The sequence below is a fragment of the Neoarius graeffei genome, chromosome 15 (genome assembly GCF_027579695.1).
Source record: "Neoarius graeffei isolate fNeoGra1 chromosome 15, fNeoGra1.pri, whole genome shotgun sequence".
NCBI lineage: Eukaryota > Metazoa > Chordata > Actinopteri > Siluriformes > Ariidae > Neoarius > Neoarius graeffei.
The window spans coordinates 51,102,907-51,118,812 of NC_083583.1; the positions used below are offsets into that span (position 1 = coordinate 51,102,907).

The 15,906-nt window shown below is 41.9% G+C and overlaps 2 protein-coding genes across 8 annotated transcripts in view; one reads left to right on the top strand and one right to left on the bottom strand.

Annotated features, from left to right (window-relative positions):
- rpf1 (ribosome production factor 1 homolog) overlaps positions 1–15,906 on the bottom strand; it is a 65,043-nt gene that overhangs the window by 9,798 nt on the left and 39,339 nt on the right. Inside the window, exon 2 of one of the 2 annotated variants that reach the window (XM_060941557.1) lies at positions 7,552–8,903. The exons of the other annotated variant lie outside the window; for it this stretch is intronic. Within the exon in view, the coding sequence (XP_060797540.1) occupies positions 7,933–8,901 (969 nt within the window). The 5' untranslated portion in view covers positions 8,902–8,903 and the 3' untranslated portion in view covers positions 7,552–7,932. Of the gene's footprint in view, positions 1–7,551; positions 8,904–15,906 lie in introns of those variants that run through there. 2 annotated transcript variants of the gene reach the window in all.
- The window catches only part of uox (urate oxidase), a 78,529-nt gene continuing 68,664 nt past the window's right edge, over positions 6,042–15,906 (top strand). For 2 of the 6 annotated variants that reach the window (XM_060941562.1, XM_060941563.1), the window contains exon 1: positions 6,042–6,197. The gene's annotated coding sequence lies outside the window, so the exon portion shown is untranslated. The other 4 variants (XM_060941561.1, XM_060941558.1, XM_060941559.1 and 1 more) reach the window with 4 other exon arrangements.

Consider the following 15,906-nt stretch of genomic DNA (forward strand, 5'->3'; position numbering starts at 1 on the left):
CACATTCACACCTACAATCAATTTAGAGCCATCAATTAACCTAACCTGCATGTCTTTGGACTGTGGGGGAAACCGGAGCACCCGGAGGAAACCCACGCGGACACGGGGAGAACATGCAAACTCCACACAGAAAGGCCCTCGCCAGTCGCTGGGCTCAAACCCAGGACCTTCTTGCTGTGAGGCAACAGTGCTAACCACTACACCACCATGCCACCCAACGCGTATGGGGTCAAACTACATTTTAAGATTTTATCATTCAGACCAAATTCAGAGGTGGGCTGAGATACGTTTCCATTACTCATTGTTCGTTCACAATTTCAAATTGCACAGATTAATAGAAACCTGCCTAAAGGCTGCAAAGTCACCACTGTTGCAATGGGTTTTTTTTAAACACATAAAATTGAGTAAGTTTTGATCTGTCCAGCCATGCTGTTGATCCATGTAATGGGTTGACATTCATATACACACACTTCATACACACACACACACAATATATATTATATAAAATAGTCTTCCCAGCTTGGTGCAGGTCTACAATTTTGTTTCTGGTGTCCTTTGACAGCTCTTTGGTTTTGGCCATGGTGGAGTTTGGAGTGTGACTGTTTGAGGTTGTGGACAGGTGTCTTTTATACTGATAACGAGTTCAAACAGGTGCCATTAATACAGGTAACGAGTGGAGGACAGAGGAGCCTCTTAAAGAAGTTGTTACAGGTCTATGAGAGCCAGAAATCTTGCTTGTTTGTAGGTGACCAAATACTTATTTTACCAAGGAATTTAGCAATTAATTCATTAAAAATCCTACAATGTGATTTCCTGGATTCTTTCCCTCCATTCTGTCTCTCATAGTTGAAGTGTACCTATGATGAAAATTACAGGCCTCTCTCATCTTTTTAAGTGGGAGAACTTGCACAATTGGTGGCTGACTAAATACTTTTTTGCCCCACTGTATTTACCAGCTTAAGGTCGGTCCGTATGGTAAAATACCGTGACCTCGGCCTTGAATACTGACCTCGACCCAGAGAGACTCGCTCAGTACTTTCAAGACCTCGGTCACGGTATTTCGCAATAAGGACCTCCCAGCTGGTAAATAACACGCGCACACACATTTATTTATTTATTTTCATTCAACCTCATTACCAACATGTGCATACTAGTCATGCACTTATTACCACTCCCAACGTAAGGCCCCTTGATCACGACTATATTATTCAGTGACAAGGAGGTGAATACAGGAGTAGTAGTATTGCACTCACCCATGACACTACTGTGACACAAGCTGAAACAGAGCACAAATGTATGTGCTAACCCTGGCTCTTCTCCAGGTGTAAAGTTAAGAGCAGGTCTGACTAACATTTATGAACAGAAATGGTGGCCAGAGTTTTAGGCAGAGCAGGCAAAATCAGAGGAAAGAACAAAAACCTGGTACAACCTGCAACATCTTGAACCTGATGGCAGTGACTGGGTGGTTGGAGGGGGTGTCACATGTTAATAGTCTTAACATTGAACTAGGAAACATGGATGCTGATGTATTTAATAATAATAATAATAATAATAATAATAATGGGCGGCACGGTGGTGCAGTGGTTAGCGCTGTCGCCTCACAGCAAGAAGGTCCTGGGTTCGAGCCCCGGGGCCGGCGAGGGCCTTTCTGTGCGGAGTTTGCATGTTCTCCCCGTGTCCGCGTGGGTTTCCTCCGGGTGCTCCGGTTTCCCCCACAGTCCAAAGACATGCAGGTTAGGTTGACTGGTGACTCTGAATTGACCGTAGGTGTGAATGTGAGTGTGAATGGTTGTCTGTGTCTATGTGTCAGCCCTGTGATGACCTGGCGACTTGTCCAGGGTGTACCCCGCCTTTCGCCCATAGTCAGCTGGGATAGGCTCCAGCTTGCCTGCGACCCTGTAGAAGGATAAAGCGGCTAGAGATAATGAGAATGAGAATAATAATAATAATTATTATTATTATTATTATTTGCCAGGTATGTGAACACACACGAGGAATTTGACTCCGGTTTCACTTAGCTCTCTTAGTGCAAACAGATAAAAAGCGAAGAAAAAAAAAGCTATGTACATGTAGAAGGGTAAAATATATGTATAGACAGCATAGTGCAAGGATGAATTAGTAAATATAAATATACAGTGTGCACAGAATGATGGTACGAGTGTGCAGATATTTCACAGTTGATGTTACTGATGAGATGTTACTGATATTTGAGTCCGGGTTTAGCTGTTCATCACAGAGACAGCCTGAGGGAAAAAAAATGTTCTTGTGTCTGGTTGTTTTTGCATACAGTGTTCTGTAGCGTCTCCCAGAGGGGAGAAAAGTTTAAACAGTTTGTGACCAGGGTGTGATGGGTCTGCAGAGATGTTACCTGCCCGTTTCCTGACTCTGGACAGGTACAGGTCTTGGATGGAGGGCAGGCTGACACCAATAATTTTCTCTGCAGACCTTATTGTCCATTGCAGTCTGTTCTTGTCCTGTTTGGTGACCGATCCAAACCAAACAGTGATAGAAGAGCCGAGAACTGACTGAATGATGGCAGAGTAGAACTGTGTCAGCAGCTCCTTAGACAGGTTGAGCTTCCTGAGCTGGCGCAGAAAGTACAACCTCTGCTGGGCCTTTTTGATGATGGTGACTGTGTTGGTCTCCCACTTCAGGTCCCGGGAGATTGTGGAACCCAGAAACCTGAAGGTTTCAACAGCAGTCACAATGTTGTTGGTGATGGGCGGCAGGCGGCAAGGTGGTGGTGGGCTCCTCCTAAAGTTCACTGTCATCTCCACAGTTTTGAGCGTGTTCAGCTCCAGATTGTTCTGACCGCACCAACAGACCAGCCGTTCAACCTCCCGTCTGTATGCAGACTCGTCACCATCTCGGATGAGACCGATGACCGTTGTGTATTTATAACTAAAGACATCTCATTTGATGCAGCTAAACAAGAAGAAATACACAACTAGCACAATAATAATTATGTCTTTGAGGAAGTTGAAGATGCAGGTCAAAAGTGTCTCCACCAGATGGGTCTGTAGTCTCAAAAGAAATTTCCAAAGGCATTGTGCCTAAAGCACAACTTGTAGCCAGAGGTTTTGAGGAGGTTAATATCCATGAGTTACAGAAAGATTTCCCAACCTGTGCTTCACAATCTCTTAAACTACTGTTAGAAGTAATCTGTCAAAATCAGCAGCAAGTCCATTCTATGGACATCAAATCTGCGTTTTTACAGGGCATGGAGCTGTGCAGAGAGATTTTTATCCACCCACCTCACCCCCTTCTGCAGGCAGTGATGGTATTCTATGGAAACTAAAGAAATGTGTATATGGTCTTGCAGATGCATCACTGTATTGGTACAACAAAGTGAAAGAAATCATGCCGAGTACAGGTGGTAAAAGGTCGATCCAGCAGTCTTTTATTGGCTAGATAAGAGCAATTCCAGCGTTATGGACGTGACACTTGAACTCAAAATGGCAACAAATGACCCAGTGCATGTTTTATTGTCTCCCAGTATTTAAACAGGTGTTGCATATTTTAAGGCTGTACCATACTGGAGAAGTGATAGAACAAGAACAATTCCCATAGTACATCTAGGGCATGCCAGAAAATGCCAATAAAAGATGCGTTATGGATGTGACAGAAAAAGTATCACTTTTCTTGGGTGACTGTACATTTTTATCAAACTCTGTGAAATTGTAAACCTAATGTCGAAATGGAGAGATCCATTTGATAGAGGGGTCCAAGGTGAATATTAAAAAATCTTTGTTTAAAATATTTTGTATTTCATGCAGAGTTTCGGAAGGAAAAGTCAGCGTTATGGATGTGACGAAATTCCGTTATGGATGTGACGCGTCTGAAATAGACATGGCATATGTTTAGAAAATCAGCAATTTAACCACCATAACCCTTTGAAAAACTCTCTAAATATCAGCTAAAACTATCAAAGTTCTTAAATAATATTTAGGATGGCTATTGTTTTGCTGTTTTGTGGATTTTAGCATACATTTCTGTGGCTTGTGGCAATAATATAGAATTGTACATGATCAAAGTTGATTTTAGCTTGGGTTTTACATTATAAGAAAGAAAGACTGACAGTGACATATTAGGTTGGTTACAAATTGGTTCAACTTATTCACATCTGTAAAATACAGGCCTAGGTGATATCTCTGGGAGTGGTTTTGATGTATTACATGTTGCTTTATTTTTGCATGGTGAGGTTGACATTTACATGGAATTCCCCATAAGCAGTTTAAGGTTATTGAAAGAAAGCACAACTTTATTCATCACACACTTGTGAAATTTCCTCTCTGCATTTAGCCCATCTGAAGCAGTGAACACAAACACATGCGGGCACACACGTGAGCAATGAGCGCACACACATACCCACAGCAGTGGGCAGCCATACTAACAGCGCCCGGGGAGCAATCGGGAGTTAGGTGCCTCGCTCAAGGGCACCTCAGCCCAAGGCAGTCCCATATTAACCTAACCGCATGTCCTTGGACTGTGGGGGAAACCGGAGCACCCGGAGGAAACCCACGCAGACACGGGAAGAACATGCAAACTCCACACAGAAAGGCCCTTGGCGGCCGCTGAGTTTGAACCCAGAACCTTCTTGCTGTGAGGCGACCGTGCTAACCACTACACCACCCTGCCGCCCATTGGAATACTTGCATGTCATGTTGATGATTCTCTTTGGGCAGGATCACAAAACTTTTCAACAAATGCGATTCCTCTACTAAAAGTCTGCATTCCATGTTGAATGTGAGAAGCAGAAAAACTTCTGCTATGTAGGGATGGATTTTGCTACTGTTGATGGTGTAGTTTACATAAATCAGCATTAGGGCTGGGTTAAAAAAAAAAAAAAATTTGATTTTGGATCGATTTCATTTAAATTTCGCACTATCAATTCACAGGGCATGAGATCGAGGTTTTTTTTTTTTCCCACAACACAATCTCGTGTGTTGTGTGATTTTCCTCCCTCAGCCGTCTCGTGCGTGATGACGCAGCTGCGCAGTCGTACGTCGTGACATTCAAGCACGCACACAAAATGGCTGAGGCTAGAGCCATGGCTGAGGCAGAGAAAACACCGCTCGGCAAGCCGTCTCAAATGAAATCTGACGTGTGGAATCATTTCAAATTTAAAACGACAAAGGACGAAGAGCTTGATAAAACCAAGGTAGTTTGCAAGATATGCCAAGCAGAGCTAAGTTATTGTAGGAATACTACAAACCTCAGAAACCACCTGACAAGGTACCACACAACGCTAACCTTAGCTTCCGACAACAAGCCGCCCGGAGCAAAACAAAAGAAACTGAAGGACCTGCTAGCATTACCATCAGAGTCTCAGCAGGCCATAAAGATAACAGAGGGAGATATTTTCATTATTTGAGAGCAGATTGAATTGATTCAGACTGAATCGAAATCAAATCGATCTAGGAAACTGACTGTGATACCCAGCCCTAATCAGCATAGTTACATTGACAATCTACAACCGCTCCATGTGCAAGCAGCACATGCCATACCTGGGTTTGATCTGGGTGACTCATGCACAGGGTTGTTATGGTGGCACACGTGAAGACAGCGGTTCATTATGAGTTTCAGTTGTGAGCTGAATAAAGTCGTTAAAAGTATATAAATGGCATGTTCATCAAGTCTTACACTGTATGCAAGAACGGCTTGGGATACCACAGGACTCCTTCCTGAGATGCATTGTAAAGACTATTCAGAGCGTTAAAGAAGGTAGTATATGTTTGGTATGTCATTCCCAGGCTACGTAGGGTGCCACCTTAGCTGCCCTGGTTACTCTAGGTTGCATGCCTGCTGGTGACATCTGCCTTGCAAATGGTTTCACTGGATGAAGCACAATGTTCAGATATACGCTGCCTGAACACCCAGTGCATTTGCATTAATGACATTCTGTTAAAGTCTTCCAACACTGCATCACAGACAGACAACCGACTTCCTAGTTCTTGTTCCACTGCTTCAGGCCATTGGTGGGGTTTGTTTTTTTCTTTAAAGAGAAAACTAAACTGGAATAACAAGTCTCAACAGGTATATAAGATCAGACAAATATATGCTCAATTGCAAAAGACAACTGCTTAAGCACATTTTAAGCTCTCTGAAGTGATGTGCTTGGAATCAGAAGGACTGTAACTAAGAACAAAAAACAAAGGAGAGAGAACGCAGCCCTGAATACCTGATCGATGAATCAAGTAAGTGAAAAGCACTCGTAAGCTAAGAAAACACAAATGCATTGGATTTAAAGAATTCAAAGAGCTGAATATTAAACAGTTTATGACTGAACATTTCAGTCCATTAACGGTGTCTGAATCTGTGGGGAAACACATACATCGGATTCATTTGCTAATTGGACTGGTTTCATACTGAACGTCTTTAATGCAGGAACTGCATCATGGATTTTCCATGCATTACTTGATATAGCTCAAACTTCACAGGTGATTGGCTATGATGGTTAGGGGTGAAACTACTAAATCGACTTAGTCAACTAAAATCGATGACCAAATGAGTTGGCAACTACTTTAATATGTAAGTACAACCGCAGTCTGTCTAGAAACTACAAATCCCATCAACCCACTTCCGCGTTGACCTACGTCACACCTGGGCGGGATCATCTATGACACTTCGTCCACAACTCCATAAGGGACGCGGAAATCCGCCATACTTTCTCTTTGGCTTCTGTAACCACGCGGGAACAGACATAAGGAGGACCGCTCCTCAGAGCAACCCAGATAGACGTCTTTCTCCCAAGATAAACGATTCAGTGCGGTTTTTGTTTACCCTTGGCCACGGTAGAACTACTTAAATCGTGCTCTCTCTCTCTCGGTTGAGCTACAGCCGGTTTGTTTGTCTATTATAGTAACGTTACGAACTGCCGCCCAAAACAGTTCATTTATATAGTTAGAAGCAACCGGATTCCTTCTAATTAAAGCGCTGTGCACATTGTTTGATCAGAGACTTTCTTCCCACGAACTACGAAGCGTCGGACCAAGAATTCTCTGCTTTCTACAGAAGTGACTCACGCGCTCCTGTGGACTCCAAAAGTTTCGGAACATCTCTATAATCTTGCACTGGGAGCAAGATACTGAAGTAAGAGCCTTTCGCCCGTAGTCAGCTGGGATAGGCTCCAGCTTGTCTGCAACCCTGTAGAACAGGATAAAGCAGGTACAGATAATGAGATGAGATGAGGAAAAATCCTTCTTTGTTAGCGATCTAATCCCATCGAGTGGTTTCTATATCCACTTCTTTTGAGTGTACTTCTTGGTTTTAATAATGTGCTTGGTTTGCTGTATACAAACATGGCAATAAGTTCTTGTGCTAATGGATCAGACTCCACTTTTGGATCATTAATCCCTTTTGACTAAGAATGACCTGCATGCAGGGTTTGGCTTCTGGCACATCCATACCGTTTTAAATACAATACCTACAATCTAAAAATTTGTTATTGCATTAATTTGCATTTAAACGGATCACACCGCACTCATGATGAAAAGGTGCCAAACAAAACCAAAAGACTGTTGAAACAAAAAAAATGTCTGCACACTTAAATCCTTTTGTACATTTAATTGCCAAGCTTTCGGTCAGAGACCTTCCTCAGGGCACAAACAGATGGAGCATACAACAAACTAATCAATTAAGATTCATTAAGGTGCTCAATCACACCTGCACAGATGAGTTGTAGTCCAAGTGTGGGAGTTGTAGTTTTTCTATTCTTCCTGGTTTCATATTTCCTCTACCCAAGGTAGCTGGCATTAAATTGACCCCAAATGCACCAATAAAATTACCCACCACAAAAACATACATCTTTTTACATACAAACTTGAGTACATACACACATATAAGCCAATGCAAGTTCAAGATAACTGCATAAACATCAGCAAAAACTTCATAAACTGCAGTTTCAAGACTTAACAAATAGTATACCTCCAATCATAACATAACACTCATGTCAAAGTCTACATTTAACCCTTTGGGTTGTAGGGCATCTAATGTATGGATCCAAAACAATTCCCTTTGACATAGCACTTTATCAATGTTCCCACCCCTTGACAATTTAACTTGCTCAATTCCCTGAAACCGTAGGGAAGAAACAGGGTGGGCACACTCTACAAAGTGACAAGCCACAGGGTAATTAAGATCAGCCCGTCTAATCAAACTCTTATGTTCGCTGATCCTTTGTTTTAAGCTACGTGTAGTTTTTCCCACATAGACCTTATCACAGGGACATCTTAACAAATAAACAACATTCTTTGTAGTGCATGTAATAAAACCCTTCACATTGCAACTTTTACCAGACCTGGGATGTTTAAAAGTATGAGTCTTATGTGTACTGTTACACTGGGCACAGTTGCCACAGGGGTAGTTACCATGCCTCAGGGGTGCTAAAAGTGTTTGAGCAGGAGCAGATCTTATACATGCTTTAACAAGCTTATTCCTGAGGTTGGGACCCCGTCTGGAGACAAACAACGGGGGGTCCTTAAATTTACCCTGGAGTGAAGGATCGTCACATATTAAATGCCAATATTTCATGACTGTGTTTTTAATTATGTAGGATTTAGGAGTAAAAGTAGTAATGCAAGAAACTGAAAACTTTTTATCTTTTTTAACACTTTTTTTCAGAAGATGTAGCCATGGCGTGGACAGGGCAATATTGTATGCCTCCTCAACAGTCTTCATGGGATAACCCCTAGCCAAAAATCTTGGTTTCATTTCTAATGCATTCTCCTCATATTCTTCAGTGGAGTGACAGATCCGTCTGAGTCTGTAAAACTGACTCTTAGGCAGTCCGTTTTTTAGGGCACTAGGATGTGAGCTGCTTGCCAACAGGAAAGAGTTGCGGTCCGTTTCCTTTCGGTAGAGGGTTGTGGTCAGTTTCCCATCTTCTAGTCTGATCCACATATCTAAGAAATGCACACGTTTAGAGTCAAACTCCACAGTGAATTTCAGGTCAGGGCTCATTTTGTTCAAGTGTGTGATAAATTCATTCAGCTCATTTTGAGACCCTTTAAAAACACAAAGAACATCATCTAAATATCTAAAATATCTGCTGATGTTACTATAAAACGGATTTCTGTCCTCATTAAAAATAAACTGTTGTTCAAAAAATCCCACATACAAATTTGCATAGCTGGGGGCAAAGTTACTCCCCATACTTGTGCCTTTAATTTGGAGGTAAATACTCTCCCTGGTGGAAGGAAAAGAAATTAAGTCTGAGGATAGATGATGCCAGATCACAGATGAAGGTATTTGGGGGGGTTCTCATCCTCCGAGCGGTTCTGCAGATAATATTCAAGTGCTATAATACCTCGTTCGTGAGAAATATTCGTGTAGAGACTTTCTACAGCAAAGGTGGCAAGGATGGTATCAGTAGGGAGATCTTGAAGTTCATATATTTTATTTATAACATCAGTAGAATCTTGTACATAAGCAGGTAGCTTCTGTACAAAAGGTTTGATGAAATAATCCACAAAGTTCGATAATGGCTCAAGTAGGGACTCAATACTGGCAACTATAGGTCTGCCCTTAGGTTTAATTAGGCTTTTATGAATTTTAGGGAGCATATAAAATGCTGGGGTGACCGGATGTTGTTTATTTAGATAATTAAATTCATCTTTGGTTATCCAGTGTTGTTCCAATGCTTGAGTAGTCAGCTCAACAATCATGTTTTTAAAGTCCATAGTGGGATCATGTTGCGTTCATGTGCTATGGGAATTATGGTAAATACCAAACGCCGACATGGAAAGCACACATGAACGCCCCCTCTTGTGGTATTTTCCACTGGGCAACTCGTAGAAAATTTTGCTACACGAGTTGCCGAGATGAGATGAACTTTAACCTTTTCAACATGGCGGCGAGCGGTACAGGACACTTGAATGGTAAGCATTGTACGCTACTAAAGTTTTTTTTTTTTTTTTACTAGTACTAGTGGGTAGTTTTTGGTGTCTATGCAATGTCGCGTCATTAACAGGTGTAATATAATACGTTAGAAATCCATTTCCTTTAAAAATGTGTTATGGTTTGTTTTTACCTATCCAGAGCAGACGCTATTGCTAACGATAGCATCTGGTCCACCATCTTTAAAATTTGTCAACAACAACAAAAGCATGTGAACACAACACACTGGTAAATACCACTTCCCAACTGGAAAATATCATCTTCCCATAGCACATGAACGCAGCATCAGTCTTAAGCTTCCTATAGAATGTATCATCACTCAGTTGACGATATGCCTCAGTTATATAGTCAGTGCTGTTCTGGATGACTATAGCCCCACCTTTATCGGCTGGTTTTATTATAATTTCAGGGTCTTTTGCAAGCTCCTGAATGGCATGTCGTTCATCTTGACTCAGATTTTGCTGATGTGAGTAAGGTGCATTCAGGAATAAGCTTGTTAAAGCATGTATAAGATCTGCTCCTGCTCAAACACTTTTAGCACCCCTGAGGGATGGTAACTACCCCTGTGGCAACTGTGCCCAATGTAACAGTACACATAAGACTCATACTTTTAAACATCCCAGGTCTGGTAAAAGTTACAATGTGAAGGGTTTTATTACATGCACTACAAAGAATGTTGTTTATTTGTTAAGATGTCCCTGTGATAAGGTCTATGTGGGAAAAACTACACGTAGCTTAAAACAAAGGATCAGCGAACATAAGAGTTCGATTAGACGGGCTGATCTTAATTACCCTGTGGCTTGTCACTTTGTAGAGTGTGCCCACCCTGTTTCTTCCCTACGGTTTCAGGGAATTGAGCAAGTTAAATTGTCAAGGGGTGGGAACATTGATAAAGTGCTATGTCAAAGGGAATTGTTTTGGATCCATACATTAGATGCCCTACAACCCAAAGGGTTAAATGTAGACTTTGACATGAGTGTTATGTTATGATTGGAGGTATACTATTTGTTAAGTCTTGAAACTGCAGTTTATGAAGTTTTTGCTGATGTTTATGCAGTTATCTTGAACTTACATTGGCTTATATGTGTGTATGTACTCAAGTTTGTATGTAAAAAGATGTATGTTTTTGTGGTGGGTAATTTTATTGGTGCATTTGGGGTCAATTTAATGCCAGCTACCTTGGGTAGAGGAAATATGAAACCAGGAAGAATAGAAAAACTACAACTCCCACACTTGGACTACAACTCATCTGTGCAGGTGTGATTGAGCACCTTAATGAATCTTAATTGATTAGTTTGTTGTATGCTCCATCTGTTTGTGCCCTGAGGAAGGTCTCTGACCGAAAGCTTGGCAATTAAATGTACAAAAGGATTCAAGTGTGCAGACATTTCTTTTGTTTCAACAGGCTTATTGCATTAATTTAAAATTCCCATCTGTAACAGGGAGTGATGCTGCATCCCATTAATACACTTTACAGTAGATTATTAGATTCTAATAGAGTAGATGAGGCAAAATAATTGGGGATCTTTTTTAACAGGACCTGACTCATTACAAGTATGAATAGGTGGGCCTTAAAGCAGAAAAGGTTCAGAGCCCCTGCTCTACAGAGAAAGGATCTTGATGCATATAATGCTGAGAGGGCAGTCCACCTATGGTGGACGAAGGGACAGCATGAACGGCGCCCACAATTTGCAGAGGTTGCACAGGAAGCTGATGTAGATGAAGAGGACAGGTTGTTTAATTTCATCCTAAATGCAATGGCAAACTGAATAAGACGGTACTGCAGTACAGACTCCTGTTTTATAATGTTTTTAGTTTTATAATTCATCTTTGCAATATTGCCAAGTGTGTTTTGTGTCCTAAACTCTATATAAAAAGACGTATTACATACTAATACTGTACGCAAGTCTTAGATATGGGATATTGATTTATGTTTCATGTTTTCAGGGTTTGTCTTGTTCTTCTGTTGCAGAAATATGGATACTTCCACACTCATATGGGCACGTTCTCACCACCTTACATTTTCACATCCTTTCTACTACCTTACAAAACCCAAGTAATATTATGCAGAAAACATGGAAGAAGCAACATTTTGCATAGTCGGTGCATTTATTTCAACAACAACAACAAAAAGCTGCATCAGCCAGGTTAGGTTAGAAATGTGAATAATTATATATCATGGTTTTCCCCAAAGCGTTTGAGTGTATCGGGCCCGATATGCTTGCTCTGCCTGCCGGTACGCATATGCCGCTTTTCCACTACAAACATGGCTGAGTCGGGCTGAGCCGTGCCGTGCTGAGTTGGGCTGAGCCGTGCCGTGCTGAGTTGGGCTGAGTCGGGCTGAGCGGGGCTGTTGGAGTTGCATTTCGACTACAACCGCGCTGAACCGTGCTGCCTGGAAGTGGGTGGACACATTGGGTGGAGTTAGCGAAAGTGGGTGGACGTCACGTGATGATGTTAAGCGGCGCAAACAGTGACATCAGTGATCTTTTAAGCGGTAGTCTCACGACCCGGATAGTAAACAATAAACATGGAGGACATGGAGTCGTTAGTGTTGCTGGTCTTGGTTCTGTGGCTTGTTGTCACCGACAACGCCAACAGATACTGGCAAGAGCGTATAGATGTGGCGAGGCGCATAAGGCTTCAGAAATTCTCGTAATTATTCTTCTTCCGGGTTTACGGTGTTTACAGATCTCAGCGTGCTCGCGGGGCGTGTGTGGGCATGTGAGGACACTCCTCCTCACCAATCAGTGCACAGGGGAGTGTCTGCTCACGCCCCCAGCCTCACTCAGCTCGGTTTGGCTCGCTTCAGCCTCACTCCAAAACCGTGCGAGTTTTGGGTGCTAAGCAGGCCTGAAGCGAGCTGAGTCGTGCTGTTCTTAGGCAGTCGAAACGCGAGCCGTGTCGAGCTGAAGCGAGCTGAAAAAGGGTAGTGGAAAAGGGCCATTAGTCACTTTAGTTAAAATCTGATACGCTTAGATTTATACCTGTAGGAGCCAAAATGTATGGTTTTGTTTTGGGTGCAATTCATTTTCTTGTCCACTGGGTGGCGCATGGTAATTAACCTGTTCAGGTATTTAGGCAGGAACTCTATGTTGCTTGTCAGGTGGGGTGGTAGCTGAGGCTCGGGATGGCTGAGAGGAGTGGAGGAAGTGGCATGAGGGCGGCTGGTGGCAACTGGTCTGGGAATCATAGATATACATAGAAGACTAGATGCCTCACCGCGTATTCCAGAACGTCCGCACAGGGCGGCCATCTTACCACAGGCAAGCTTTTCCACAGAATTTGCGGTACACTGAGGTAAGACCATTGAGATGCTTAAATGTTTATACTCTTATCTCGCTGAAATTTTGACGTATATACAAATGGTTTGATTTCTTAAAACATTATTAATGTGGTTGTAATTCTGGGTGCTTGAACATGCTAAAATCGTACCTTTTCTCTTCAAAAACGACTTACTGCAGCTTTGTCAAAGTTGTGTTTCATGCTAGGCTAGCTCGTAGCACCAAGTAATTTTACATGGAAGGTCATGAGATAATATTTTCAATAACTGAAGTTGCACTTGCACATGGTTTTCATTTTCGGGTTGGTTAATTTAAAACAACTTACATTATGATTTCTAGAGGAAATTAAATTACTGACTGTGACGAGATGCCAGACTTCTGCGCGGCTTTCAGTTGCTCGAACCGGCGATGTCTGGAAAGTAGGGCACGCGGGATCACCTTTCACCAGTAAGATACTACATCATTTTAAGAATAATCGGTAGCGTTATTTACTTAGTGAAATAATGTCCAATACAGTTCCTGATATGAGCAGCCGGGCTAGTGAGTAAGTGAGTAAGCTGTTTATTTAACTTTAGCTTCCCCTACGGCCCTATCACACGTAAAAATATTTTCACTAAAAATTGGAAATAAATTGTATGGTTATTTGTCCTAAGGCCGCAGTTATCCATAAGTATGTAGTGTTAGGCTTCTCACAGCATAGGAATTTCAGCATGTATTTTTTTTTTTAAAACATAAAATGATTATTCATCATTAATATCATAAATACATACTTTCGTTTGTTTTTGTTTTTTATATAACAAACCAAACCGTTTGAATATCGATTGAAATTTGAGGAAGTTACGGTCATCTGAAAAGTACATATCGCTACCAACACAATGTAATGGGTAAGCCAGCTGTCTGAGGTAAGATGGCCGCCATGTGCGGACGTTCGACTTCGTTGACGGGCAACGGGGACGAGGCATCTAGTCTTCTATGTATATCTATGCTGGGAATGGTCAGGAGACAGGAAGTGATGTATCAGGTAGTGAGGAGGAAGATAAGGGAATGGATGATAGCGGGAGATTTGAAACTGACAATATAATTAATTTGGATGGCCCACGGAGCATAGTAGGGAGGGGTAATAAACGGAAAAGTGGGAAAATGCATAACTATGGTGATGGAGAGAAGAAAGCAAGAGTTGACAGAATCGGAGCGGACTTCAAAAGTCTTTGTGAAACTGCTAAAGGAAGGAGCAAATTTTGACGATTGGAGTCCATCACTACTTACCGTTGCCCTACAAAAGGAGTTTGGTGAGGTGAGTGCAAAGAAAATAAGAAGTGGTCTAATAGTGGTATGCAAGAATGAGGAACAGCAAAGACGTGCAGTTAAGGTGAATAAGTTAAATGGCCATAAAGTTTAGTGTTCGGTGGCGTATGACAAGCAGGTGAAAGGGGTAATCTCAGGCATCCCGTTAGCAGAATCAGTCGATGTTGTCAAGCAAAGTATCAGTAATGTCAAGGTAAAGGAAGCAAAGCGGCTGAAAACAAAAAGAGATGGAGTCTTAACTGATAGCTTGTCGACTGTGTTGACATTTGGTGAATCCCAACTTCCTAAAAGGGTCTTTATAGGCTACATGAGCTTTGAAGTGAAACCCCTTAGGTGTTTCAAATGTCAAAGGTTTGGACACGTTGCTGCGGTTTGTAAGGGAAAGAAAAGGTGCAGTAAGTGTAGTGGAGAGCATGACTATGGCCAGTGTAATAAGGACGCAAGGTTAAAGGTGTTGTAATTGTGGGGGAGATCATAGCTCAGCATATAGAGGCTGCGAAGTGAGTAAAAGGATGCAGGAGGTGCAGAGAATTAAAATCGCCAGTGGTATTACATATGCGGAAGCGGCAAAGTCTGTAAAAAGGGTGGTAGCAGTACCAGTGGAAGATGTTAAAATGGGAGGACAGTGCACAAAATGCGAGGCTATCAAAGAAGAGACGTTGATTGTCCCTAAAAAATACTTTTTTGTTTATGGCCTGTGTCATTAACTGCACAGCACAAACCGACAAGCGTACAAAGAAAATTCAATATATAGTCAAAGCAGCTAGTAAGTACCTCAACATTCACAATATACAGTGGGAGGCAGTCAGAGACGCTCTGAATCTGTCTGACGGATCACAATACTCTCAAGAATGTGGTGGTTCTGGTTAATGGGTTTTTTCATACTGCAATGAAATGCAAGGAGTTTAATAAAGAATGGTCAGGAATTTAAGAAATATATTGACAACCTAAGTGTGAAACCCAGTATTATGTGTTTACAAGAAACTTGGCTGATTCCAGCACTGGATTTTAGTATTAAAGGGTATTCGTCAGTAAGGAGGGACAGAGACAGTGGTAAGGGTGGGGGAATCATAACATTTATACAAACTGGTATCCAGTATAGAGAGGTTAAAAAAGGGAAGCAGGTGGAATACTCAATGATAGAGGTATGGTCAGGGAAAGAAAGTATTGAGATTATAAATTTTTATAATCCATGTAGACAATTGCAATTAAACCATTTGGAAGGGCACAAAAGGGAGGGTAATATGGTGTGGTGATTTTAACGCGCATAGTTCTTTGTGGGGAGACAAGAATGACGCCAATGGGGATGTGATATTAGAGTTCATTGATGGGGAAGGGCTGGTAAGTTTAAATGATGGTTCAGGTACCAGAATGAACATGGCTAGAGGAAGAGAGTCTGCAATAGATCTAACGTTGGTTA